General features: G+C 41.0%; 1 protein-coding gene across 1 annotated transcript in view; it reads left to right on the top strand.

Moving 5' to 3' along the window:
- The window catches only part of hk1 (hexokinase 1), a 117,503-nt gene extending 90,779 nt beyond the window's left edge, over positions 1-26,724 (top strand). Inside the window, exons 11-18 of the mRNA XM_072558015.1 lie at positions 2,087-2,235; positions 7,776-7,895; positions 8,070-8,165; positions 16,656-16,755; positions 21,336-21,519; positions 22,625-22,780; positions 22,869-23,102; positions 25,869-26,724. Of these exons, the coding sequence (XP_072414116.1) occupies positions 2,087-2,235; positions 7,776-7,895; positions 8,070-8,165; positions 16,656-16,755; positions 21,336-21,519; positions 22,625-22,780; positions 22,869-23,102; positions 25,869-26,010 (1,181 nt within the window). The 3' untranslated portion in view covers positions 26,011-26,724. The remainder of the gene's footprint in view (positions 1-2,086; positions 2,236-7,775; positions 7,896-8,069; positions 8,166-16,655; positions 16,756-21,335; positions 21,520-22,624; positions 22,781-22,868; positions 23,103-25,868) is intronic.
- Positions 26,725-27,014: the final 290 nt, after the last annotated feature.

Here is a 27,014-nt window from a genome sequence, read left to right as displayed (position 1 = left end):
TTGAGGTATTTATTAGTCGTGGCATAGATTTTGAGAGCAGGGAGGTAGTTGCCGGAACTGTATATAAAAAATAAGTACTGAGTGCAGTTCTGGAATCCTCATTATAGAACAGCACCGGAGAGGGGGCAGAGGAGATTTACCAGGGTGTTGCCAGGACTGCACGGTTTCAGTTGTGTAAAGAAATTGGACAGACTGGGGTATTTTTCCCTACAGCAGAGGAGATTAAGAGGAGGCAAAATTGAGTTATATAAAATTGAGGGGCATGGATAGGGTAGACAGAAACTTTCTCCTTGATGGAGAGATCAATGGCTAGAGCATAGATATAAGGTAAGAGGCTGAATGTTTCGAGGAGAGGTGAGGAAAATCTTTTTCACTCATGGGCGATGTGGATCGGAGCTTGGACAACTGTCACTGATTAAGCTTCAAGAGCAATTAGTACCTATTGAGGCCCCATTCAAATCTGAGGCGTTTGACTGATAACAGTCCCTCCGTCAAGTTACTCAGCGACTTTATTAGTGTTTGAGCTAGACTACTGAATCTTAAATGTTTAAAATTGATAAAGAAAGTAAAGCTTTACTACTCCCACACTGCCTCCAAAGAAAGTTCAAAACTTGTGTGGTGCATATGTGCATCCTCTCCATCTAGTCCTAATGGTCTGGGTGGTTGTGGCCACATCATGGAATTCAGTTCTCTTTATATAAAAAAAACTCACCAGCAAGGGGCACACCACCTAAGGGAAAGCTGTTAAGCATTTTTTTCTACACTTTTCTTTCATTTGATATATTCCATTTAACTATATCTGAGGTAAGTCATTCCTTTTGAAGCTTGTGGACTACTCCTGTTTCAGTACTGATTTCAGTCCAGTGTAAGGAATGCTGTCATTGTAACTATCATGGAAACTCTGAATTTTCACAACCTAATTTTCACAGAGGGCTTCTTTAACTTTACTGAAACCATGGAACTTATTAATCTTTTCTTTAACTGTGCCTATGGTCTTATACCTTAGCCCACGCCTTCTGGTGCCTGAGTGGCAAACATAGCTTTGTCTCACCACGTAAGGATAGTACAGTTGGGGAAACACTCTCAACTACATTCCCAAGGTTACCTGCCTTGTCTTACAGTCCCAGCTGCTGTTTGTTCACAGGTTTCCACTTGGTATGTTTTGATTTTTTGCTAAATGAAGGGAGAAGTCCATTTCATGATTGGCTTCAATATGCATAACTGGTTTGTCCAGTAAGACTCTGGGTCTACCCACAGCTTTCTCCTCACATTACACGTAAGGGGCACATTGCATTCCTGCTGGAAATTATTTTTACCCTGCTGATTTTTAAAAAATCAATTCCTGTAGCTCTTTATTTTCCATATGACGAAGAACCGACCTAATCAGCTTAAATCCTCGAGTCTGTATTGTTCTGAAGCTTGTGGAGTTCACTTGTGATTTCCTGCTAAAACCTCTGGTTTCTGAGTTGGTTGTGACAGTGAGACCACTGCTATAGTTATTTCTGATAACACCAATTGAATGCTGCAATAACTAGGTATGAAGACATATGCAGTTTGATGTCTTGTATTTTTAAAATGCCACTGAAATAGATATGATGGTGTTGGTTCCACCAAAATGGGTTCCTACTTCAGGAGCAGTTCAAGAGCAGCTGAAGGATGTTTCAGTGTTTGAGAGGGCATGAAGCAAGCACCAGAGTGATTTGAAATAATGCTGTGTCAGATATCACAGGTTTACATGATGGCACTTCCACGTTTTCTAATGAACTCCTGAACACAAATTTTAAAAGAACAACCATGTACCATCTCCCCCTCTCACTCTCCCAGGGTGCCTTCAACCCGTTGCACGTTCCAGTTTTCTGAAGTCACACCTAGATTGGATCAGCAGAATTTCTTCCCTAAAGGACATTGATGATTACCATACGCCATCATCTCCCTTAATAGTGTGGGTACTTAGAATCATTGGATATTATAATGAGTACCAATCCAAAATAATAACCTAAGAAATACTAAGGTTATTTTTTAACAGTAATAGTACGATAGCAAGGATCAAAAGTATTTATTGTTTAACTTCAATTTTTGTTTACAGAAAATGGGGATTTTGTAGCCCTTGACCTCGGTGGAACCAACTTCCGTGTTCTACTTGTGAAGATTCGTAGTGGTAAGAGACGAACAGTTGAAATGCACAACAAGATCTATGCTATTCCCTTGGAGATAATGCAAGGGACAGGGGAAGAGGTAGGTAAAATTTTCTTGGTTGTTTAGTGTGTTGCTGTCGGTGCATCAATAATTAATAGATAGTAAGAGGTGGGTGGGAGCAATTAGGAATCAAACAGCTGGTTTACACAAAGTAAGAGCATAACTGAGATATTAAAGAGCAAAAGAATACTACAGCACAGGAACAGGCCCTTCAATCACAATGCCTTTCTAAGCTAAAATCTTTTTTTCTCTACATGGTCCGTATTTGTCTATTCCCTGCCAACCAAGACGCCTCTTAAACATTGCTATTATATCCACTCCTCCCACCTCCTCTGGTCATGCATTCCAGGCACTTACCATCCTCTGTGTAAAAGAATACTTGTGTCTCACATCTTTCTCCTTTTTACCTTAAACCTGCTAATTAATATTTCTACCCTGGGTAACAGATTCCGAATATCCCTTCTATCCATGCCTCTTATAACTTTGTAAACTTAATCAGGTCACCCCTCAGCCTCCTACGTTCAAATTCAAACAAACCAGGTTTGTCCAATCTCTCCTCATAGCTTATACCCTCCAATCTTGGTAACATCCTGGTAAACCTTTTCTTTACCCTTTCCAAAGCCTCCGCACTCTTCTGGTAGTTTGGCAACCAAAACTGTACACACTATTCCAAATGTGGCCTAACTCAAGTTCTGTACAGCTGCAATATGACTTTCTGATCTTTACCCTGTAAGCCCTGACTGATGAAGGCAACCATGCCTCACCTTGACCACCATCTCCAGTTTCAGGGAATTGGGGATTTGTATGCATAGATTCCTCTATATGTGAATGCATCTAAGGGTTCTATCATTTGCTGTGTACTTCCCTCCTGCATTAGCTCTTCCAAAATGTATCACCTCATCTTTATATTGATGAAATCAATCGTTCATATTTGTCTTAGAATCATATAGCATGGAAACAGACCTTCAGCCCATGCTGAACATAATCCCAAACTAAACTAGTCCCACCTGCCTGATCCAGGACCATATCCCTCCTAACCTTTTCTATTCATGTATTTATCCAAATGTCTTTTAAATGTTCTAATTTCTACCCAGGTCTCTCTGAAATAGGAGGTAACTGAGATATTTAAGGATTTAAAGTTGATAAGGAGGTAAACTTGGATCGCTTCCTGCATGTAAACTTAATAAGGCAGCTGGATGAGATGCGATCTATCCAAGAATTCTGAAGGAAGCATGAATGGAAATTACAGAGGCCCTGCTCATAGTTTTCCAATCTACCTTAAAGACTCAGGGTAGTGGCAAAGGACTGGAGAAATGTAAACATTAAAAGGTTGCTAAAAAAAAACATGAAAATATTCCCAGCAACTGCTGACCAGTCAGTTTAACCTTAGTGGTGGGGAAGATTTTTCAAACCATTAGTTGAAACAAAACTAACAGTCACATGCAAATGCACAGATTTATGATCAAATTATATTTCTAAGTTGATTGTGTTTTTCTTTTGATGGGGAAACAAATGAGTGTAATGCTGTAGAGATATAAATGGACTTCCAAAATTTGAAATTTAATTGAAAAGGGAACGTTTTCAGAGCTGTAGGGAAAAGTACACAAGATGCATTTTTTTTGAGGTCAACAGAAACCTGGCGGGCTGAATGACCTCTTTTTTTAATGCTGTAAACATTCTGAATTCACCAAAAGGTCTCCGCATCCTTAACCATTGCAAGGCTTCTTAACCTTCGTTGCATAGAGATTTACTGCTCAGGAAAAATCCATTTGGCACATTGTGGCAAGTCTTTGCTCGAGCAGTTCCAAACTAATTCTCCTGCTCTAATACAAAAAGAACTACAGATGCTGGAAATCTGAAACAAGCAAAAACACAAATTTCAGGAGAAACTCAGCAGGTCTGACAGAATCTGTGAAGCGAAAACAGCATTAACGTTTTGATTCCAGTGACACTTCAGAACAGATAGCCACGAGGAATGGCAGGTATTTACGCTGATGGGGATGTGGGGAAAAGAGTGAGCAGTTAGGTGGAAAAGGAGCCCATTGGGAGAAGGTGGACAGGTAAACAAATTACCACCTATACTAAGCCAGGGAAGAAGAGAAGCTGGGTAGATGATAATGGAAGCTATGAGTAGGTAAAAATGGGTTGTCTCTATTGAAAACAATCAATGTCATGACAGGTCCCGGGTTGTGGGAGTGGAAGGAGATGATCATGTTCTTAAAATTATTAAACTCAATATTGAGTCTTGAAAACTATAAGGTCCCTAAAAGGAAGATGAAATGTTGTTCTTCCAGCTCCTTTACTTCCCCTCTCCTCACTATCAAGACCCTAGACACAGCTTCCAGGTGCAGCAGTGATTTATCTGCACTTCGCTAAATGTAGTCTACTGTATTTGCTGCTCATTGTGTGGTCTCCTCTACGTTGGTAAGACGAGGTGCAGACTGAGCAACGATTTTGCAGGACACCTATGTTCTATCCGTAAAGATAACCCCGAACTTCCAGTAGCTTGCCATTTCAACGCTACCACCATGTTCCCTGCCTTCATTTGCAGGGGAATCTGAGATATCCATCTTTCTCCTCAACCAAGGATTCGCCGCAACCATGATGGACAGGGCCTTAGTTGTGTCCAAACCATTTCCCACACTTCTGCACTGACCTCTTCTTTTCCCTCCCACGACACTGAGAGGATTCCTCGATCCTCACTTTCCACCCCACCAGCACCTGCATTCAAAGGATCATAAGCGGTCGTTCCTGACACCTGGATGCCACCAGCAGACACATTCCCCTCCTGTCCTTTATTGATTACCTAGTTTCTGATTTTCTCTGGCTTACTCTCAACAATTTGAATCGAGAGGGTGTTGCTGGGAAAGCACAGCAGATCAGGCAGCATCCGAGGAGCAGGAGAATTGATGTTTCGGGCATATGCCCTTCATCAACAATCCCTCTATCTGCCCAACTTTGTCTCTGCTCTTCCTCCTGTCCTCTCGCTTGGCCCCCTCTCGTTCAGCCCCCTCTTGCTCTCCACCTATCCATTCATTTCCATAAATAAAATAAAAAATCACACAACACCAGGTTATAGTCCAACAGGATTATTTGGAAGCACTAACTTTCAGAGCGCTGCTCCTTCATCAGGTGAGAAACCTAAGGTGGTTGATGAAGGAGCAGCGCTCCAAAAGCTAGTGCTTCTAAATAAACCTGTTGGACTATAACCTGGTGTTGTGTGGTTTTTAATTTTGTACACCCCAGTCCAACACCAGCATCTCCATATCATGATTCCCATAAATACCATCTATTCCGAGCTACTACTAGTTCTGAAGAAGGGCCACAGGACTTGTAATGTTAACACTGTTTTCTCACATGCTGCGAAACCTCCTGAGTCTCTTCAGTAATTTCAATAAGCCTCTGCTCTGCTATATTTCTCTAATTCTCCTGTTTAAAATACACCAAGTATAATTTTTTGTATAAAACAGACTGGAGAAACTCTGTAGATCTGGCCAGATCTACAGGGAGACAAAACAACTTTAACATTGAGTCCAGTGACCCTTTGTCAGAACACTCTACTCAAAACGGTAGTTTTTTTTTTTCTCCACAAACGCTGCTAAACTGGTGTGTTTCTCCAGCGTTCTGTTTTTGTTTCAGGTTTCCAGCATTGACAGTTCTTTGCATTTGTTTTAGTGTCTAATGTTTGAAATGTCAAGTGCATTTCTAACTCACACCCTTGCAAATTGGTCATAGTTTAAATTGAAATTGAACAGCTTGCCACAAAATAGATTATAGATATTTAGTTTATCCTCCTGTTCCTTCCTGAACAAAACTGTTACATTCTCAAAGCAGGAGAAAGTGAGAGTCAAAACGTGTGTCGCTGGAAAAAGCACAGCGGGTCAGGCAGCATCTGAGGAGCAGGAGAGTAAGCAGTTTGGGCATTAACTCTTCATCAGAAATGGGGAGGGGGAAGGGGGCTGAGAGATAAATGGGGGTGGGGTTGGGGGAAAAGGTCGGTGGGATGGCGATAGGTGGATGCAGGTAAGAGGTAGTTGTGATAGGTTGGTGAGGGTGGAGCAGATAGCTGAGAAGGTGGATGGGCAGGTGGTTAAGGTCAAGAGAGTGATACCAAGTTGGAGGGTTGCATCCTCCCACCTCATTTATCGCATTTGTTTCTCTTGATGTTGGGTCTCTTCTACATTGGGGAGACCAAGCGCCAACTTGCAGAGCAGTGCAGGGAACATCTCTGATCTGCATGCACCAACCAAACGCACTGTCCTCTGGCCAACCATTTCAACTCCGCCTCAGACCCCTAAGGAAATGCAAATCCTGGGCTTCCTCCACCAATAAATTGAAGCCAACTGCTAAATGGCAGAAGGACATTTCATCTGCCTCGGGACTCTACAATCATATGGCTTTAACATTGACTTCACCAGTTTCCAGATCTCTCTACCCGCACCTCTTCCCAGATTCAACCCTCCAACTCAGCACCGCCCTCTTGACCTGACCTACCTATCCATCTTCCTTCTCCCCTATCCACTCCACCTTCTTTACCGATTTATCACAATCACCTCCTACCTGCATCAACCTATCACCGTCCCACCTCCCTTCAACCCCACCCCTACCCCTTCCCTCTCCGCATCCCTGATAAAGGGGGCTAATGCCCAAAACATCAACTCTCCTGCTTCTCGGATGCTGCCTGACCCACTGTGCTTTTTCCAGCACTACACTTTTTGACTCCTTCTCGAATCATACAACACATCGCCATCAGAGCAACTAGGAAAAGCGCTTGCTTTTTCTGCTTTTAATGGCAGATTTCAGCATCCCCAAAATGGCAGATTCTAGATAGTTCAAGGGAAGTGGATTTTACCTTGTCAGATGGATAAGATACAGTCACAGCATTCCTTTGAAACATTTGGTAGTATAGAACTTGTGTTGCTGAAAAAGACACATTTTGTCAAAGGTTTTCATCTTGTACTCATCAGGGCAATTCACAAGAAATAGCAATTTGAGAGAAATTAACATTTATACTACACACTCTTTCTCACATGCAGTATAAATGTTGGTTTTCCATTGAATTGGTATTTCTTGAAAATTTTGGAATGGAGCAGACATTCTCCAGGAGCTTGCCTGTTGCAATTATCCTCCTGATGGAACAGGAGTGGGCTGGGGAAAAGCAGTGTTGTTGAGGGCTGAGAGGCCGATGAGTGAGATGGTCTAAGATTACCTGTGGTGCTCGTTGAGCTGAGCTGGTGCCGTCAGATTAGTGTGGCCCAGTGTTCTGCGGGTTGAGTACAATGTTGCAAGAGCAGAGACCTTTAGGGTCTTGGCCTGTGATCTCTGAGGTATTGGCCATTTTATTAAGGCAATGGTTGTGAGTTTTAATTTATTCTGCAGCCTCAATGAGGAGTTGGCTGTATGTTAAGGTTCTGTCCAGGGTGACCCGAGATAAATAAGGTGGGGATTGTGATGTTCAGTTCCACCTTTACAGATTATGGAAGTGGGAAATGTTAGAGTCTGTTTTATTGGTGCTCCTGTTTAATTATGTGCTGGTAATCTACCAATAATAAAATAATTGATTTTCTTTTGATTTTCAGCTATTTGACCACATTGTTCATTGCATCTCTGATTTCCTTGACTACATGGGAATGAAAGGTGCTCGGCTCCCTCTTGGTTTCACCTTTTCCTTCCCTTGTGAGCAGAAGAGTTTGGATGAGGCAAGCTCCATTATACATAAAATCTTCTTTAAAAATTCAGTGTTGCTTGGTATAATTAATATTAATAATTGTTTTATATTAATATCTAATGCATATTATTTATAACAGTACACTGCTATTTTAAAATGCCTTCCAATCAACCAGTGTACTTATTGAATGGTTTTTCCTCTTCAGGGCATTCTTCTTAAATGGACCAAAGGTTTTAAAGCAACCGATTGTGAGGGTGAGGATGTAGTTACTATGCTAAGGGATGCCATTAAAAGAAGAGATGTAAGTAGTATTTTTATCATAAATTCTGTATTTTTCTAAGTGATTATTATATGGGCCATAATGAGAGCACTGAAGCAGGTTAACCTTCAGTCCTCATCTGATCCCTTCAGTATCTCCTTAAAATCCATTCTCCCATATGTTAGTCTTGTTTCCCTTTATATCCATTCACGTTATTCACCTTAATGACTTTGTGGCAGCAAATTTTCCGTTCTAACAAGTTTTTTTTTTCTGATTTTTAAATTATTTCTTGCTTCTTATCTTCTGCATTAATTTTTATTGTGATGGCAGTTGTCTTTTATTTCCAGTTCCATGGTTTTTCTCCACAGCCTTAAGAATCTATCTCCTTTTGAAGGATTTTCATTTGACCTGTAGCCTTGAATATTATGACATTTCAAATGTTCTTCTAAACACTTTCTAAAAGTTCTGAGGTCTCCCACTGTCTTCTATTTCTACTACTTTCCCAGGTGGTGCATTCCAGATTCCCACTATCCTCATGCATACTGAGAGCATTTGGAAATCTCTGACAACTCGCTAGGTACAAATATCCGGTTAGCCTATGTGGTGTGTCATTGAGTACACCCCAAGCATGGATATTGCATTTTAACAATTCATCCAGGGTTTTAGAACTACTTCAAGCTTTCGTGGGATTCGTGTAGATAGGTTGGCATAGTCTCAATGGGCCAAAGGGTCTCTTCTGCATGACTACGACCTCGGTTGATTTACTTCTGAGACTTTTGTCATTTAGTCCCTTAGACTTGTTCTGCCATCTAATGGGATGGTGCCACCTTTGTGAACTAATTTCATGGACTTCCTTCACTCCTTATCTCTCAATATCTTGGATAACAAAAAGTTTCATCAATCTCAATTTTAAAATTTCCTTTCTTCTGTAAAGGAAAATGAAGCGAGTCCTACATTCTACCAAGGTTTATATGTAGAATAATTTCCTAACTTTGTTCCTGAATTTTTAGACTGTTGTTAAAACTCTTATTTTTCTGAACAATGTCCCAATGTTCTCGCTCTGGCCCATGAATTACTTCTCTTCTACTACTGTTTGCTCTCCATAATATCTTGAAAATTTCAATTAGATGGCCTTTAAACCCTAAAAATCCAGGGAATATAACCCTCTTTATAGAGAGTAATCCCTTTTCATAATTAAACATTTTGAGTACAGGTATCATTCTAGTTAATCTACAGTGCTGTGCCCAACCTCAGCAAACTTTCTAAGATGTGAAACCAGAGCAATACTCTTTGTGGTTTAATTTTATACAGCTGAAGTATGATTTCTTCCCTCCTGTGAGCGTTTGAACCCAGTATATGACACCATCAGTTATATCCTGCCAATTAGTTACCTGCCAGACTGGATATTCTTTGGGATGTCTGCAATTTTAACTTGTACTGTAAATGTTGACACAAAGTATTACGATGCTACGTTCACCGTGTTCTTTTTGTGGCTGCACAGTCAAAAACAACCACCTAACTATTCTGATCTAAATGCATTTTCCATTTGCCCATACACTTAAATGCCTTGGCCTCACCAATGCACATCAAAATATTACTAAAATGTTATGAGAGTTTCTGCCTCTACCACCCTTAACAAGCAGTAGTTCCAGATTGCCACCACCCTCTGGATAAAAAGGATTTTCCTCACATCTCCTCTCAACCTTCTACCCCTTGCCTTAAATCTGTGCCCCTTGGTCATTGATTCCTCCATCAAGGGGAAAGATTTCTTCTTGTCTACCCTGTCCTATGCCCCTCTTAATTTCATTCATCTCAATCATGTCCCCTCTCAATCTTCTGTACAGTAGGGAAAACAATCCTACTCTCCAATCTTTCTTCATAACTGAAACTCTCCAGCCCAACAGCATCCTGGTAAGTTTCCCCTCCATCATCCCCAGTGCCATAATATCCCTCAATATAATGGAGATTCCAGAACTGCTCATATACTCTTGATATGGGCCTTTCCAGTGTTTCATACAATCCCAGCATAACCTCCCTGCTCTTAAACTATATGCTTTGACTAATAAAGACACCATAATGCTGTCTTAACCACTTTATTCACAAGTCGTGATACCTAAGGGATGAGTATACAGGTATATGCACACCTTGGTCCCTCTGATCCTTGGTACTTCCCAGGATCCTACCATTTATCATATCTACTTTCCCTGGTCATCCTATAAATCACCTCTCATTTATCTGGATTACATTTTATTTGCTACTGATCAGCCTATCTGACCAGACTCTCTCTATCCTCCTATGATCTAATGCACTATTTACTATTCACCTTTCACTATATATCACCCAACCAATTTTTGTAATGTCTATGAACTTTCTGAACAATCCTCCTACACTCGAGCCTAAATCATTTTGATAAACTACAAACAGCGAGAGCCCCAACACTGACCCCTATGGGACCCCACAGGACACAGACTTCCAGTTGGAAAAACGCCCCTTTGATTATCTGCTTCTGCCGTCTCCTTTCTCTCACTCGGACAATTTTCCAAATATCCTTGGATCCAATGGCTTATACCTTTTGCTATCAGTCTCCCATGTAGGTTCTTGTCAAAAGCCTGACTGAAGTCCATGTAGCCAACATCAAAAGCATTGCCCTCATCTACACACCTGGTCATCTCTTCAATAAGTTCAATCAATTTGGTCAGACATAACCTCCTCTTAACAAAGCCTGTTCATGATAATTTCCCACCTCTCCAAATGCAGATTAATTCTGTCCCTCAGAATTGCTTCCAATATGTACACCAGATCTAAGGCAACACTGACTAGTTCCATGGTTTATCCCTTGCTTCCTTTATAGAGTCAGAGTCATGCAGCATGGAAACAGACCCTTTGGTCTCACTAGTCCACGCCGTCCAGGTTCCCAAACTAAATTAGTCCCAGTTACCTAAATTACCATATCCCTCTAAACCATTCCTATTCATGTACTTATCCAGATGCCTTTCCAACATTATAACAGTACCTGTATCCACTACTACTTCTGACAGGTCATTCCACACATGAACCATTCGCTGTGCTAAAACAAAAGTTGCTATTTTTAAAACTTTCTCCTCTCACCTTAAAAATACACCCCTAGTTTTGAACTCCCTTACCCTAGGGAAAAGATTCTTGCTATTCACCTTTTTTTGCCCTTCATGATTTCATAAATCTCTATAAAGTCACCCCTCAACCTCCTATGCTCCAGTTAAAAAGGTCCCAGCCTATCCAACCTCTCCTAACTCAAACCCTCCATTCCCAGCAACGTCCTGGTAAATCTTTTCTGAAGCCTCTCCAATGTAATAATATCCTTCCTATAGCAGGGCAACCAGAGCTGTACACAGTACTCCAGAAGAGCCCTCACCAACCTGTACAACCTCAACATGATTTTAAAAATGTGTTGCTGGAAAAGCGCAGCAGGTCAGGCAGCATCAAAGGAGAAGGAGAATCATTCCTGAAGAAGGGCTAATGCCCGAAACATCGATTCTCCTTCTCCTTTGATGCTGCCTGACCTGCTGCGATTTTCCAGCAACATGTTTTTAAGCTCTGATCTCCAGCATCTGCAGTCCTCACTTTCTCCAACCACAACATGATGTCCATCTCCTATACTAAAGTTCAACATTGGGTTACAGTGTGTAATGTCGTCATGAATAATGGTTCCACGTTGGCTGTCCTCCAGTTTCTCTAGTGGTCAGAGAGAAATTTAAAAATTATTGTCGGTGCCCATGCTTTCTCCTCCCTTGATTCACTCAACAACCTGAGATACATTTCAACTGGCCCTTGAGAATTATCTACTTTTAAGCCTGGTCGTAATCTCCCTTTTGTCTATGCTAATTTATTTGATTGTATTTCTGAGCATCTCCTTGATTTCTATACTCATTTCATTCCTTTCTCTAGTGAACACCATCACAAAGTATTCGTTTAGACCCCTTGCTCCATTCTCTGGTTCCATGCACAAGGTACCACTGTGGTCCTAAATAGACCCTACATTTTCCTTGTTATCCTTTACCCTAATGTACCTGTAAAACAACTTGGGGTTTTCCTTGCCTGTATCCTTTCATCCCCTTTTAGCTTTCCTAATTTCCTTTTAAGTTCCCTTTTGCACATTGTTTGCTGCTCTAGGGTTTCTGCTGTTTTGAGCTCTCGTTATCTGCCACATCTGTATCTCTTTTTGTCCGGTGCCATGTATCCTTTGATATCCAGGGTTCACAGTATTTGATGGTCACACCCTTTTCTTTATTAGAATATGTTGGTCCTGTACTCTCCATATTTCAAGTTCAGCTGTCTCAGGTGATTACAAAAACTGAAATTGCAAGAAAAACTCAGCAGGTCTGGCAGTGTCTGTGGAGAGAAAGCAGAGTTATTGTTTTGACTCCAATGACCCTTCAGAATAGTTCCAAAGAACTGCCCGATCTGCTAAATTTCTCTTGCAGTTTCTGTTTCTTTTTATATCTTCTGTATTTTATTCTCTGATTTTGTCAGTTGTATTGTAGGTGTGCAAACTTGAATTCACCTTTTTAAAAGTCTCACAAAGGAAAATCACGCATGAATTCTGGACTGCTCTCCTTTCTAAAGTTTGTGGCTAAATGGAGTTGAACAGAAAATCTGTGTAATCCTTTGGTCCCAAATCGGTCTCCACCCTGCTGTATGCTGTGGGAGGGAGAATAGATCCACAAATACCTCTTGATATTTTCCATATTTCAGCTTTTTCTGTGGAATTGTAGCTTTGCCCAAGGACTGGGTTGTTAATTAGAAAATTCTAATTGCTGTGTGAATCAAACTCATTTATCTTATCTTCATGGATACATAAATGTATACTAACTCTTTAGAAGGGACTCAAAACACTAACTCTGCCTTTCCCTACAGATGGTATCAGACCCGTTGAATTTCTCCAGCAGTTTCTGTTCTTATTTTAAATACAAGCATCTGCTTGGAAAAGTAGAGAGTGAGAATTTTGCCAGTGATGCCATATTTAAAGCAGCTGCTTTCTTTAATGTAGTTTCTGCTTTGAGCTATAAAGAGTAAATACATATTCTATGTTTAAGATTCAAATTTGATTGAGAAGGAGCTGCCTGTACAGCTGCTTCTTTCTTATGGGCTCTATCTTGTGGTGGAAGTTGGTCAGTACAGGCAGTCCTAAGATTTGATTCCCACTTTGACCAACCCCTCCCACTAGATGGTGCTCAGCCAATCTAAAAGTACAGTATAAGAACATGGAGCCATACCGTGCAGAAGAGACCTTTCAGCCTGTCAAGGATGTGCTGACCTATCTAAATAATCCTAGGAAAGCTTGAAGTAGTGTAAAACCCTCAATGACATGTTAAAAGTTAGCACCCATAATGTGGAGCAAAATGATTTTGGAGCTGGAATAGATCGGAGTGTCAATGTGGCTGAATGGTCTGTTTCCACACTGTCGGAATCCAGTGATTCTGGGAGTAGGGGAATTAAGGTCCTCAAACCTGCCCCACCATTCAACAAGATCATGGTTGATCTGTCCCAGACCTCAATGTACCAGCTCTCCAAAGTAATCAACTCCCTGATGTTTCAAAAATCTAGGTACGTTGAAATCTAGCTTCCAGTATAAGTGAGTGTGATTTTTAAAAAAAACACTATATTGCATATTGTATTTTTATATTTCCTCTTGTATTTTGACGTTCAAGTTATTTCAACTAAGAATGTATGATACAGTAGGTGAGAAATGTCTGAAAGATTTAGCTGGAGAGTCAGTGTTTTGAGTGTAAGCTCTTCATCAGGAATTAGCTTATGCTTGAAACGGCGACTCTCCTGCTCCTCAGATGCTGCCTGACCGGCAGTGCTTTTCCAGCACCACATTCTTCGACTCTGACCTCCAGCATTTGCAGTCTCCACTTTCTCCTGAAAGATTTAGCTGTTTCGTTTAAAGTTGCAATTTTCAGAAACAGTCACAAATGTGAATGAGGACTCTCTGGAGCAGATTGATTGCATGAATTAAAATGGTGTTTGCACCTTTGGAGCACACTGCCAAGTTTTTATTTGGGAAGGAGTCTATATAGAGGTAAATTATTGCTTACTAGTCTGTCACTGTCAGAGCTAACTGAAGGAGAGCAGTGTATATGTTTTATAAGGAATTGGGTAATTCTAAATGTTGCATACAATCTGAAGTGACTTTCAGTTGATAGTTCAGTTCTAGTTCCACTGTCTGTGGATGAGTTGTGCTCCCAACAGTGTGGACTGAATTTCCCAGCCATCAATGCAGATGGCTTCATGTCCATGTCATAACTTCACTCTACCCTCGAGATTTAATTTCAACTTTAGCTAACATCTTTATTGTCACTAGGTTGTGAACACTTCCACTGCTCATTGCTCTCTCCTCCTTGGGTGTACTCTCCCATTATCACCCCACCTCTCTCACTAACCTCATGGCTTGCTCAACAGCTGTTGAAAATTCTTGGAAGTTTGTCCTTTTTAAATCTAATTAATGAAATGCACCACAACCAATCCTTCCCACAACTCTTGCATCTTTAAAGTTAATATCATAAGGAAGATCTACAAATGTTTGACATCTAGAATACAACAAAGAATTACAGAACCTACAGAGCATTTCATCTCTGACAAATGATACACAAATAAAATACACCGTGGATTTTCTTACTATAAATGCTCATTGCATTCTCAAAACTGCATTTTTGATTCTTTTTAGGGTGTCACGGTGGCTCAGTGGTTAGCACCGCTGCCTCACAGCGCCAGGGTCCCAGGTTCAATTCCACCCTCGGGTGACTGTCTGTGTGGCGTTAGCACATTCTCCCCGTGTCTGCGTGGGTTTCCTCTGGGTGCTCCAGTTTCCTCCCACAGTCCAAAGATGTGCAGGTCAGGTGAATTGGCCATTCAAAATTGTTAGGTGCATTAGTCAGAGGGAAATGGGTCTGGGTGGGTTACTCTTCAGAGGATCGGTGTGGATTGGTTGAGCCAAAGGGCCTGTTTCCACACTGTAGAGAATCTAACCTAATCTTATATTGGTTAAGGGCTTCAGGGTATTTGAATTAATAAAGGTGTGTAATCCAAACCCAGTTTGTTGGCCCACTCAAGTCAAAAGACAAATGAAGTGATGAGAAGTCAAACGGGAGAGCCCACCAGAAGGAAGTAACATCAATTAGCATCAGGCCAGCACTGTTCACCTGTACCAACTGTGCACAGGAATGCAACTCCTGAATTGGCTTCTACAGTAGTTGTTCAGTCCAGAGTGACAAGCTCAGCAGGTGCAATCCATCATCTGAGACAGGCAGATGCTGACATTAAGCCGAGCAAAGCTAGATCTGAGTCAGCACAAGCAGTTTCCTAAAGGGTCACTCCCCACACTACTGTACAGCCTCCTCAATGGATTTTTTTAAGACTATTCTCAACTGAAACAATACTGAAGGTTTCCAACATGCAGTCGGTTCTGATAAAACGCAATAGTTCCATTCTCATGCGATTTCTCATTATAAAAAAAATCACCATTTAAATTAATGAGGCTGGGATTGTGTCATGGACTGTACATGTAAGGAAAGTTTGTATTCTGAAGTAATGGTCTCAATTCTTCAATCGCGTTAAAGCCAATTTGTGTTGAAGAAACACTTGTTATTGCAGAACTAACTGTACTACAAGAAAAGCTATTTGCTTTAGTAAACCTTCAATCTTGCAGAAAACTGTCAACGCCTTACTTTCGCTTGCCAACTTGGGGGAAAACACCAGCATGAACCCATGCATGCTGGAGGACCATAGATTCTGATTGTTCTCTGATAAACCACTCTGGCCTGCAGACGCTCACCATGGCATGGGATAGTAAACCAGAGGTCATTTGTTAGCACTCAGGAGTTGGAACCTTTGGCTTGACCTTGGCCACTGACCACATTGCCAGACAAAAGGACGTTAGTGAGCCAGATGGGTTTTTATAACAGTGGTTCATCGTTATCATGTCACTGTTAGAGGCTAGCTTTCAATTCAGAATTTAAATTCTGCCAGCTGCAGTTTTGGAATTTGAAGCAAACCTTTCCACTAGCCTGGGTCTCTGAATTAAGTAGCTTATTTGGATACTACCTTTTATTTTATTGGTAATGTTTCTCAGTGTGTATGCTCAGAATCTTTCACATGTAATGTGAATATTTTGGGGTATCAGGAGACATCACTTTATTTGTCTCACTGATTTTTCAGTCAATAACATTAAATAGTTCACTGTCTCATAATGTCATAGTCTCCCATAAACTCCGAGACATACCCTTTGATAGTGTGGGATTCAACACAGAATGTCACAAGTCAAACTGGAACCGAGTGAAGCCATGGTGGAGCAAGTGTCTTTTTCAGAGCATTTGTTAAAGTTACAACCTGCAGATATTCCAGTTCAGAGTTGATAGCTTCTATCTAACTGAGGCAGATCAAACAATGTATTGTCTGTTTGTTGCATAGGACCTGGAATATATCATTTAACTCTTCAAGTCTGTTAACTGGTTCCCTGTTCATGTCTGACCTTTTTTTTAAATGCACCTCTAGGAGTTTGAACTTGATGTTGTGTCGATTGTTAATGACACCGTTGGGACCATGATGACATGTGCTTATGAAGATCCACATTGTGAAGTTGGAATGATTGTGGGTGAGTAATGTGGCAAACTCTCTAAAAATTGCCATATGCAGCTGGTTTTCAGTCCCTATGTTTGAAAGCTTGGCATAGTTCTAAAACCCTAGATAAAATGTTAAGATGTAACAGCCATGATTGGAGGTGTGCTCAGTGACATTCCACATAGACTAATAAGCATTGGCACTGTACCCAGTGATTTGTCTGAGAATATCATCTGACATTCTCAAATGCTTCCTGTATACATATACAACATGCTAATACATAGTACCCCTGCCAGTATTGTAAGTGATTTCATTCTGTCCCATTCACTCATATTTATTGTGTTTATTTGGGCACCACCAAGTGTTTTAGTAGCAAAGTGTTTCATACAGTGTGTATGCTCAGAATCTGCACATGTGATGTGAACACTTTGGGGTGTCAAGAGACAATTTATTTGTCTCACTGATTTTGTATCAATATCAATAATAATTAGAACATTAGAGAGCTTGGCAATTGAAATCTATTGACTATATACATCAGCAACAAAAAGCTTTAAAGTGTTGTCATGTGTTGGAGATCATTTTTTTGCTTTGTGTTTCTGGTGGGAGCCTGGTCTGCCAGGAGCAGAAAAACTATTGCCAGTCCTTACCCAAACTTCTGATATCCCTGACATCAGAAGAGCAGAGTCACAAATGAACATATACCACAAGACATAATATTCATCCTGCTAAACTTTATGGTGTCTAGTTTTGTCAAAAGAGCACAAAATACTAATTGACATCAATTGTTGGGCTGCTCTCTCTCTCTCTCTCTCTCTCACTCACTCACTCACTCACTCACTCACTCAATAATTAAGATTTAGCATGTTCATAAATTATACCAAAACTTTTCCCATATATTTCGCTGCATTTTTCATTCGGATTCACCACACCTGAAGAGTAGCAAAATTTCATCTGAGTCAAAAGGCTTCAAGCTCAAGTCCCAATTATGACCATAAGATAAGGGCCAGTAGGAATGGCCTGTTCAGCCAGTCAAGCCCATTCAATAATGTTTGACTGATCTGACTGCGTGGCCTTAACTCCATTTTCCTGCCTGACTCTGTAAACTTCTGATTTCTGTGTTAATCAATATCTGGCCAGCTTTGCTTTGAATATATCTTTTTTTTATTCATTCCTGCGATGTGGTCATTGTAGGTTGGCCAGCATTTATTGCCTGTCCCTAGTTGCCCTTAAGGAGGTGGTGGTGAGCAGCTTTCTTGAACTGCTACATCCATGTGCTGTAGGTAGACCCACAATGTGTTAGGGAGGGAATTCCAGAATTTTGACCTAGCGACAGTGAAAGAATGATATACTTCCAAACCAGAATGGGGAGTGTTTTGGAGGGAACTTGCAGGTGTTAGTGTTTTCATGTATTTTCTGCCCTGCTGTTCTTCTAGATGGCAATGGCTGTGGGTTTGGAAGGTAATATTAATGACCCTAGCCTCCACTGCTCCCTTGAGGAAAGAATTTCAAAGATCAACAGCCTCAGAGAGGCTTTCCCTCATGATCTCCATCTTAAATAGGAAACCTTATATTTTGAAACTGTGCCCCCTGGTTCTAGATTTCCCCCAAAAGGGGAAACATCCTCTCAGCATCCACCCAATCAGACCCCTCACAATCAATTTTTTGAAGATCGCCTCTCATGCTTCTGATAAATATGGGCCCCAACCGACTCGATACTTCTTATCCTAGGAATCAAGCAAGTGAATCATTCCTCAGCAACTTCCAATGCAAGCATGCTCTTTCTCCACCCACCCTCATCCATTTAGTATGGAGACCAAAACCGTACATAGTATTTACATGTGGTTCTCACCAAAACCCTGTATAGTTGTAGCAGACTTCACTAATTTTGCGTTCCATCCCTGGTCTTGTAGTAAGACTCACAATTAAGTTTGCCATCCTAGTTTTTTGCTGTACCTGAACACTAACATTTTGTGATTCATGTGCAAAGATACGCAGTACCTTATTTAGTCGAGCATTCTTTCCTTTTTTTTTCCTGCCAAGTAGAAAACTTTAACTTTTAAACATTATAGCCCATCTTAGCAGGACTTGTACATTAATGGGTCCTAGGGAGTGTTGCTGAACAAAGAGACCTTGGAGTGCAGGTTCATAGCTCCTTGAAAGTGGAGTCGCAGGTAGATAGGATAGTGAAGAAGGTGTTTGGTATGCTTTCCTTTATTGGTCAAGAGTATTGAGTACAGGAGTTGGGAGGTCATGTTGCGGCTGTACAGGACATTGGTTAGGCCACTGTTGGAATATTGCGTGCAATTCTAGTCTCCTTCCTATCGGAAAGATGTTGTGAAACTTGAAAGTGTTCAGAAAAGATTTACAAGGATGTTGCCAGGGTTGGAGGATCTGAGCTACAGGGAGAGGCTGAACAGGCTGGGGCTGTTTTCCCTGGAGCGTCAGAGGCTGAGGGGTGACCTTATAGAAGTTTACAAAATTATGAGGGGCATGGATAGGATAAATAGATAAAGTCTTTTATCTGGGGTCGGGGAGTCCAGAACTAGAGGGCATAGGTTTAGGGTGAGAGGAGAAAGATATAAAGGAGACCTAAGGGGCAACTTTTTCACGCAGAGGGTGGAATGTTAATGGAACGAGTTGCCAGAGGAAGTGGTGGAGGCTGGTACAATTGCAACATTTAAGAGGCATTTGGATGGGTATATGAACAGGAAGGGTTTGGAGGGATATGGCCCGGGTGCTGGCAGGTGGGACTAGATTGGATTGGGATATCTGGTCGGCATGGACGAGTTGGACCGAAGGGTCTGTTTCCGTACTGTACATTTCTATGACTCTAGCTACCACACTTTATACTCACTCACCTAACATGTTTATTTCTCTTTGAAGAATCTCTGTCTGTAACTTTTTTCCTACTCATCTTTGTATTTTCAGTAAATTTGGCTGTAATACAGTTGGTCATATTATCCAAATCATCCATATAAATCATAATTGAAGCAGTGTACTGATTCCTGTGGCATTTCATTTGTTACAGTTTGTCAACCCATCGATCACAATTCTGTTTCCTGTTGGTTAGTCAGTTCTGTATTTATGATGATGGATCACTCCCAACAAAGACATCAACATGAAATCGGGACTAATATTCCAATGCACTATCAGAGGTTCAGATAAAATTTAAACTAGCCTCCATCTTCCCTCTGCAAGTAATGAAAAAAAAGTCCCATGGGCTAAATCTTGCATTTCTTTGACTGAGTCTAAGTTAGACAAAGAAAGAACAAAGAAAATTTACAGCCCAGGAACAGGCCCTTCAGCCCTCCAAGCCTGTTCTGACCCAAATCCACTGTCTAAACTTATTGCCCAATTCTTAAGGATCTGTATCCTTCTGCTCCCCACCTACTCCTGCATCTGTCCAGACACACCTTAAATGAATCTACCGTGCCTGCCTGTACTACGTCTACTGGCAATGTGTTCCAGGCACCTGCCACCCTTTGTGGAAAGTATTTTTTGTGTGTAACCCCCTTAAACTTTTCTCCTCTCACCTTGAACACGTGACCTCTCATTATTGAATCCTTCACCCTATGTTGACCTCTTTGCAGGTCTTGCTTGGCCAGTGAGCCAAGTGAAGGGAGAAATCTGGCAGAGGCAACTGATTGATTGTGTGGTATTAATCTTGGTGACAGGGAAAGAAAATTAAATTTAAAAGGAAAATGAATCTGTATTTGAATAAAGAAAAATATTTTGAGGAAAGGACTGGAGAACAAAACTAAGCAAAACGTTGTGCCCAGAGCAGACCCAGCTCATCTCTGTAACTGAACGTATCTCTGTCTGTCAGGAAGCATGAGTGTGGTCCACCCCCAACTGCTCAACGTCACAACTGTGTTGCTGTAGCAGCTCCATTTCCTCAAACTGATTGTGCTACTGCCCTGGCTCCTCTGCTAGCAGCAGGACCCACTCTGACCATCAGCCAGATCCGCCTGGAACCCTTGATGGTCATCTCCATCCCCAGTACCCATTTCTTCCTTCCCAGGATTTCTGCACTGAGTACTCAGCATGTGCTGTTATTTGTCTGCTCTCCTTACAAACTCCTCACATCTTCCCATCCAGCTGCTACAATCATTCCCTCCAAGTCACACCACCTTGGTACTTCAGATTTAAATCAGTAAACAGTTTGCATTGTTCTGCTTGTTTCTAAATCCTATCCCTTCACCTTTTTCCTTGGAAAGAGCTGCCCTTCCCAAATTTTCTGCTTTCTCAAATTCAAAATCCTCCATAGCACAGATCTTCAACCTTGCTGTGAGTAACTGTCAACTGTGTAAATGGTGACAACACTTCAAAGGTTCATTAGCTGCTTCTGAGAAATCAAAGACCATCAAATGTGCTGCATTCATTCAAACTCTATTTTTTTAGTAATTACTCTGGAAGTACATTCTGCTCCCTTCAGCATCTCATGATATTTTAAAATGTTTTAATCCCTGCTTTCCGAATGTTGTGTGCCATCAATTCTGTGAGTTAATTCCCAAACTTGTGTTTCATATGTATTTGATAAATTTAATTTTAAACTACATGGGTATTTGTGAAATGATATTTGATGCAGCCTTTGACATTCCTGTCTGTGCACAGGGACTGGCAGTAATACTTGCTATATGGAAGAAGCAAGAAACACAGAGACTGTGGAAGGAGATGAAGGGCTCATGTGCGTGAATATGGAGTGGGGTGCTTTTGGTGACAATGGATGCCTTGATGATATCAGGACAGAGTATGACAATGCTGTGGATGATCTGTCATTAAACCAAGGGAAACAAAAGTGAGTTGATGAAATGGTGATACACTAGCCTGAATTGTTTGAACTACAGTGGCGTAGCAGCTTCTGAAGCTGTTTCATCTTTGCCTTAACATTTGTGATAAGCAGCCCAAGCATCAGGAGGGCTTTTGCCCGAAATGTCGATTCTCCTCCTCAGATGCTGCTTGACCTGCGTTTTTCCAGCACCACACTCTCGACTCTAATCTCCAACATCTGCAGTCCTCACTTTCGCCTAGTAAACTTGCATTGCTTTCAGGCTTCCAAGAATAGTGGTCAGGTGCTGTTGTTCCATACAGTAAGCTGTATCTGTACCTTCTGAGGTTTGTGTCGTGCATACCAAGTGCAAAGTTTTCAAATTGTGATTTGCTTTTGTGGAATAAATTTGAATGTTTATTGGGATATACTGTAACCAGAACCAGATTGCCCTGATCTTTCAGTCAGTGTGATGTTGGGACACTTAACCTGACCTCAAAGATCGTTGTTACACACCGTTATTACATCCTTCTGGCCTGATCTTTTTCTCCCAGCTGTAGTGTTGATGCTTCCACACAGTTGTCGAGGAAGGCAGCTGATGAAGTTAGTAAATTGTTTAATGGTCTCATTGAGTAGAGGGCATCAATGGAGCATTGAGTGGGAGAGGTGGGTGTAGTTGAGGGGATTTGGAAAGTCTGGTTTAATGGGAGAGTGGTAAATATGAGGCTGTGGGATTGGGGATTTAGATTGTAAGGCCAGTGGAGTTGTATGTGTGGCTTAGTTGGGGCGGTGAGTTGTTAAACCAGAGACCAAATAGTGTAATATCTATAAGGTAAATATCTGGGTATCGAATCCAAGTTCACAACACTGATATCAGTATAAAATATATTTGCAGAGGGTTGTGAAGGTAGTGTGAATTAGCCCATTAGATGTTTAAACCACCTGAGATATCTCCATGCATGTGTCAACAATTTTGATGATTCCTAAATCACAATAGCAACAGGTGTATCGGGATCCACACTGTTGACATCAGAAGATTTAGATGAATGTCTATGCAATAATTGGGACATTGGGGGGACTTTATTGTTCATGTGACATTTGCCTTTTAAAAGGCTTCTTGACTTTGTCATGGCAGATATGAGAAAATGATCAGTGGGATGTATCTGGGTGAGATTGTGCGAAATGTGGTCATCGATTTCACTAAGCGGGGATTCCTGTTCAGAGGACAGATCTCAGAGAGACTTAAAACGAGAAGCATCTTTGAAACCAAGTTTCTGTCCCAGATAGAAAGGTAAGCAGCTTTTCTTTAGGTTACTCCACCAGTTTGACAATGCTGACCTTTGTGGTTGACATCCTATTTTGTTTCTATTTGTGACCAGTGACCGCCTGGCTCTGCTCCAAGTCCGTGCAATCCTTCAGCAGCTTGGCCTGGACAGCACTTGTGATGACAGTATCATCGTTAAAGAGGTGTGCGGAGCTGTTTCTAAGAGAGCAGCCCAGCTCTGTGGTGCAGGAATGGCAGCTGTTGTTGACAAAATAAGGGAGAACCGGGGTTTGGATCACCTGGAGATTACTGTCGGTGTAGATGGAACTCTCTACAAGCTCCACCCACAGTAAGTGGTTTAACTGGGTAAAGTTTATTTTTGTGGTGGTTAAGATTAAGGGCAATGTGCTGGAGAATGGACTACATTCTGTTCAGGCCCAATCTCTCAATAGATATTCTAAAGTTGAGGAATGCAAGCAGATGTAAAATAAAGCTATGTTGCCTCATCAATCTGCCTCAGTATGTACCCAATATTGAACCACTAATCCTCTTAGACTATGGGCTTATACCTACTAGGGTATGTATGGTATATATTAACTCTCTAGCTATGATATAAGTTAGGGTACATACATTTGTATGAATGGGATTATATGCAGGTAACTACTCGTGTACATTCATTAGGAAAGTATGTTTCCAAGCACTGATGTCACCACATAGATTTAATGTTTGTCATCATGTACAACTGCATCACATTGCCCTTAACCCCACATCCCAATCTTACCCCAAACCCACATCCCCCTGAAATCTGCGCAGGCTCAGTTTAAAGCGTGTACAGCATGAATACGTTATTGTCAGCATACAGAGCCCTTGAGCATACATGCAGTCACAGGACTGGCCACCTGTGGCACTGTAACAAAGTCAGCTTTGGCCCTAATGGTTACAGTTGATGGAACCCAGGTGCTTTTCCAGAATCTGCTTTGCTGGCCCTTGTCAAGCAACAGGAGGTGTGTTGAGGATGTTGTCAGAGGTCTGTCCTCATGTAGTGTTTAAGGCTGGGCAGAGCTATGTTTCAGATGGAGCAATCAGTTGTCCCCTTCCCAGCATACACTCAGTATCAGCGCTCACTGATCAATTTGTTTTCTTATTTTAAAGAGCACGGTCTTTGGACATGTGGATTTATACACCAGTTAGGTAGCCTATTTCAAAACGCAGAAAATTCCAAAATTAAAAGATGTATTATCCCTCAGTATTCCAGATTTAGAAACTTTGTGCAGAAATAATCGATGGAAGGCTGACGTACCTGACTGTAACACTGAGTGAGCCTATTAGTGGCACGTTGGTTAAGAACTAAAGAACCATGAGATTGCCTTTGGAACCTTCACTCATGACATGCATTTCCATGAAGTAAGGGCAGAATTCTATCCCCATGTCTGCAACTAATAAGTAACTACTATTAACTAATGAAAGTGGCATCAAATCACCTTGGTGTTCTTTTTTTTTCATGAGACACATTTCAAGCTCGGCCAGAATTCACAAATAAGGAGCAGGAGTAGGCAATTCAGTTTTAATCAAGTCACCCCTTACACTTCTAGTTTCCAGCACACACAAGCTCAGTCTGTCCAACCTTTCCTCATAAGATGACTTGCCCATTCCAGACATCTGTCTTTAAACAAGGTGATGCATATTGTGCACAGTACTCCAGATCCACTCTCACCAGTGCCTTGTATAACTGAAGCATAACCTCCCTATTTTTGTATTCCGTTTTCATTGCAAAAAATTTTAATATTTTATTCGTTTTCTTAATTAATTGCTGGACCTGCATACTAACCTTTTTGTGATTGATGCTCAAAAACACCCAGGTCCCTCTGCATCTAGAAGCTGTGTGATCTCTCACCATTTTGATAAAGTGCTATTTTTAAAAATTCTTCAGCAAAATGGATAGTTTCACATGTTTCCACGTTATACTCCATTTTCCACATCTCAGTACTTGCTTAACCTATTTTGGTAATCTTTGTGTCTACTTCATCACTTTCTGCCTATCTTTGTGTCATCGGCAAATTTGGCAACCCTATCTACTGCTCCTTCATCTAAAGTGTTTTTATAAATTATAAATAGTTAAGGCCTCAACACCAATTACTGTAGGGCACCACTCATTGCATCTTGCCAACCTGAAAATGGCACATTAATACTTATTCACTGCTTCATGTTAGCCAGCCAATCTTCTACTCATGTTGTACCCTGGATGCCTCAGCATTTAGTGCTTGTCTGTAATGCTGTCTGAGCAGCCTTCCTGGACTGCTGCAGTTCAGGTGTGTAAGTACAACAGTGTAATGAGGGAGAGTGTTCCAAGATTTTGAGCCAGCCATAGTAGTGAAGGAGTGGTGATATTCTAGGTTAAGATAGTGTGAGAGTTGTAGTGGTGCTCCTATGTATCTGTGCCCTTTCCCTTTAAAAGGAGAATTTGAAGAAGTCTTGGTGAGATAGTGCAGTGTATCCAATAAATGGTACACACAACAGCTACTCTGTGTGTCAATGTTAAAGGGAGCAATGTGTACACTAGGAGTACTCTGCAAGCAGGTGCTCTTGGGGACAGATTAGGTATAATTCCATGCAGGTTTTAGAAACTTGTGCTTGCTACAGTACCTAATCAAAAAATAAAACATCTGCTCACATTTGAAATGAGTGGACAGTGCTTAAAGAAGATGGATCTGAATGAACAAAGCAAAAATAGAAAAACTATTTTAAGTAAGACAAATGTGACCTGCTTTTTGGTGCTTTGAAGTCCCAATCATGCACGTTATAGTGCAGGAAATCTCAGATTTGTGCAGGTCTGTGATGTGCTACCTGAGTTCAGTAGGTCAGTCAAGACTGCAGACCTAACTTAGTTCCCATTCCAAACCAATTGCCTGCACCTTTCCTCTAACCATATTCTTCTTGCAATCAGAGGGGGTTTTATTTGGTCTTTTGGGCTGTAAGCCTTGGTTTACTGTAAATACTATCAATTAACCCATTGTAGAGTCCTGTTCCTCATTTTGTTTAGTGTGTTTTATGGGGCAAGAACTAAGCAACATATGTATTCATACAATAACACATATTGTTTCTTTGTTCTTAACAGCTTTTCAAAGATTATGGATAAAACAGTAAAAGAACTGGCCCCAAAATGTGATGTGACGTTCCTGTTATCAGAAGATGGTAGTGGAAAGGGAGCTGCACTTATTACAGCAGTGGCATGTAGACTTCGTGAATCTGGACAGTAAGAGCTGTTGTGTACAGCACCAACTCCTGGGACGGGTAGTATTTCATATTCCCTGCACTTTCCTTTCTAAAACAGCTATGGCTCCATTGTCATAGTTGAGGTTTTCAGTGTGTTCTGCTGAGCACTGCATATATAAACATGCAAAAAAATCTTCCATTGAAATGCCAAAAAGATCACTAGCAACACACAGGTTAACTAGAAACTGCTGGATTTGCAAAAGTCCCAATTTCAAATTACTGTGCTCTGTCACCTCCCAGTTTTGTGCTTACTGTCATCAAATACACTAGCTTTTAAACTGTCTATTCATGATTTGCCTAAGGCTGTTGAAGGGGATAAAACTGGATTCAAGTTCCATCTAGCTTGTTTTGTTGTAGAGGTACAACACTCTCCAAGTAAAAAGGATATTCTGGTTTACCTCTGTTACATAATTTTGTGAAGTATTGTGTTGTGTCTTAACAAAGGTATATATATTTGGTAATTTAAAATTCCCCTGAGAACTGAAAGACTTAAAACCTGAAATGCATTTTCAGGAAATGTAGTTGTTGGTTGTGTTGCACATTGCTGTCACCTTCTTGTAGATGAGTTTGTTAAGATCTGTGTAAAATGCATGCCTTATTGACAAAGCAGAATCTTTAATTTTATACACTAGTAGAGGCGCACGTCTTTTAAAGTGACTTTGTGAATACATTAAACTTGATCTAATGTGCTTCATAAAGAGTATTGTGAGTTCTTTGGGAGAATTTGATAGGAACAAGGCGGTCTGCAAAATGTGGGTGGGGGGGGAAACTGGCTCAGGCCTGAGGACTAAACATGGAAATGGCCAGTGCTATAATGAAACTGATAGAAATGATATGTAGTTTACACAAGTGATTTAAAAAAAAATTATACACTATTTGATAACCCAGGAAATAAGATTTTATTTACTATGTAAGTTATTTTCTCAATTTTAACAAAGTGTTCATGAAAAAGCACCAGTGAAAACTTCACCTGCTTCGTGAACGACAT

This window comes from Chiloscyllium punctatum, chromosome 38 (assembly GCF_047496795.1).
Source record: "Chiloscyllium punctatum isolate Juve2018m chromosome 38, sChiPun1.3, whole genome shotgun sequence".
Taxonomy (NCBI): domain Eukaryota; kingdom Metazoa; phylum Chordata; class Chondrichthyes; order Orectolobiformes; family Hemiscylliidae; genus Chiloscyllium; species Chiloscyllium punctatum.
This window is presented reverse-complemented; position numbering and strand designations above follow the sequence as displayed.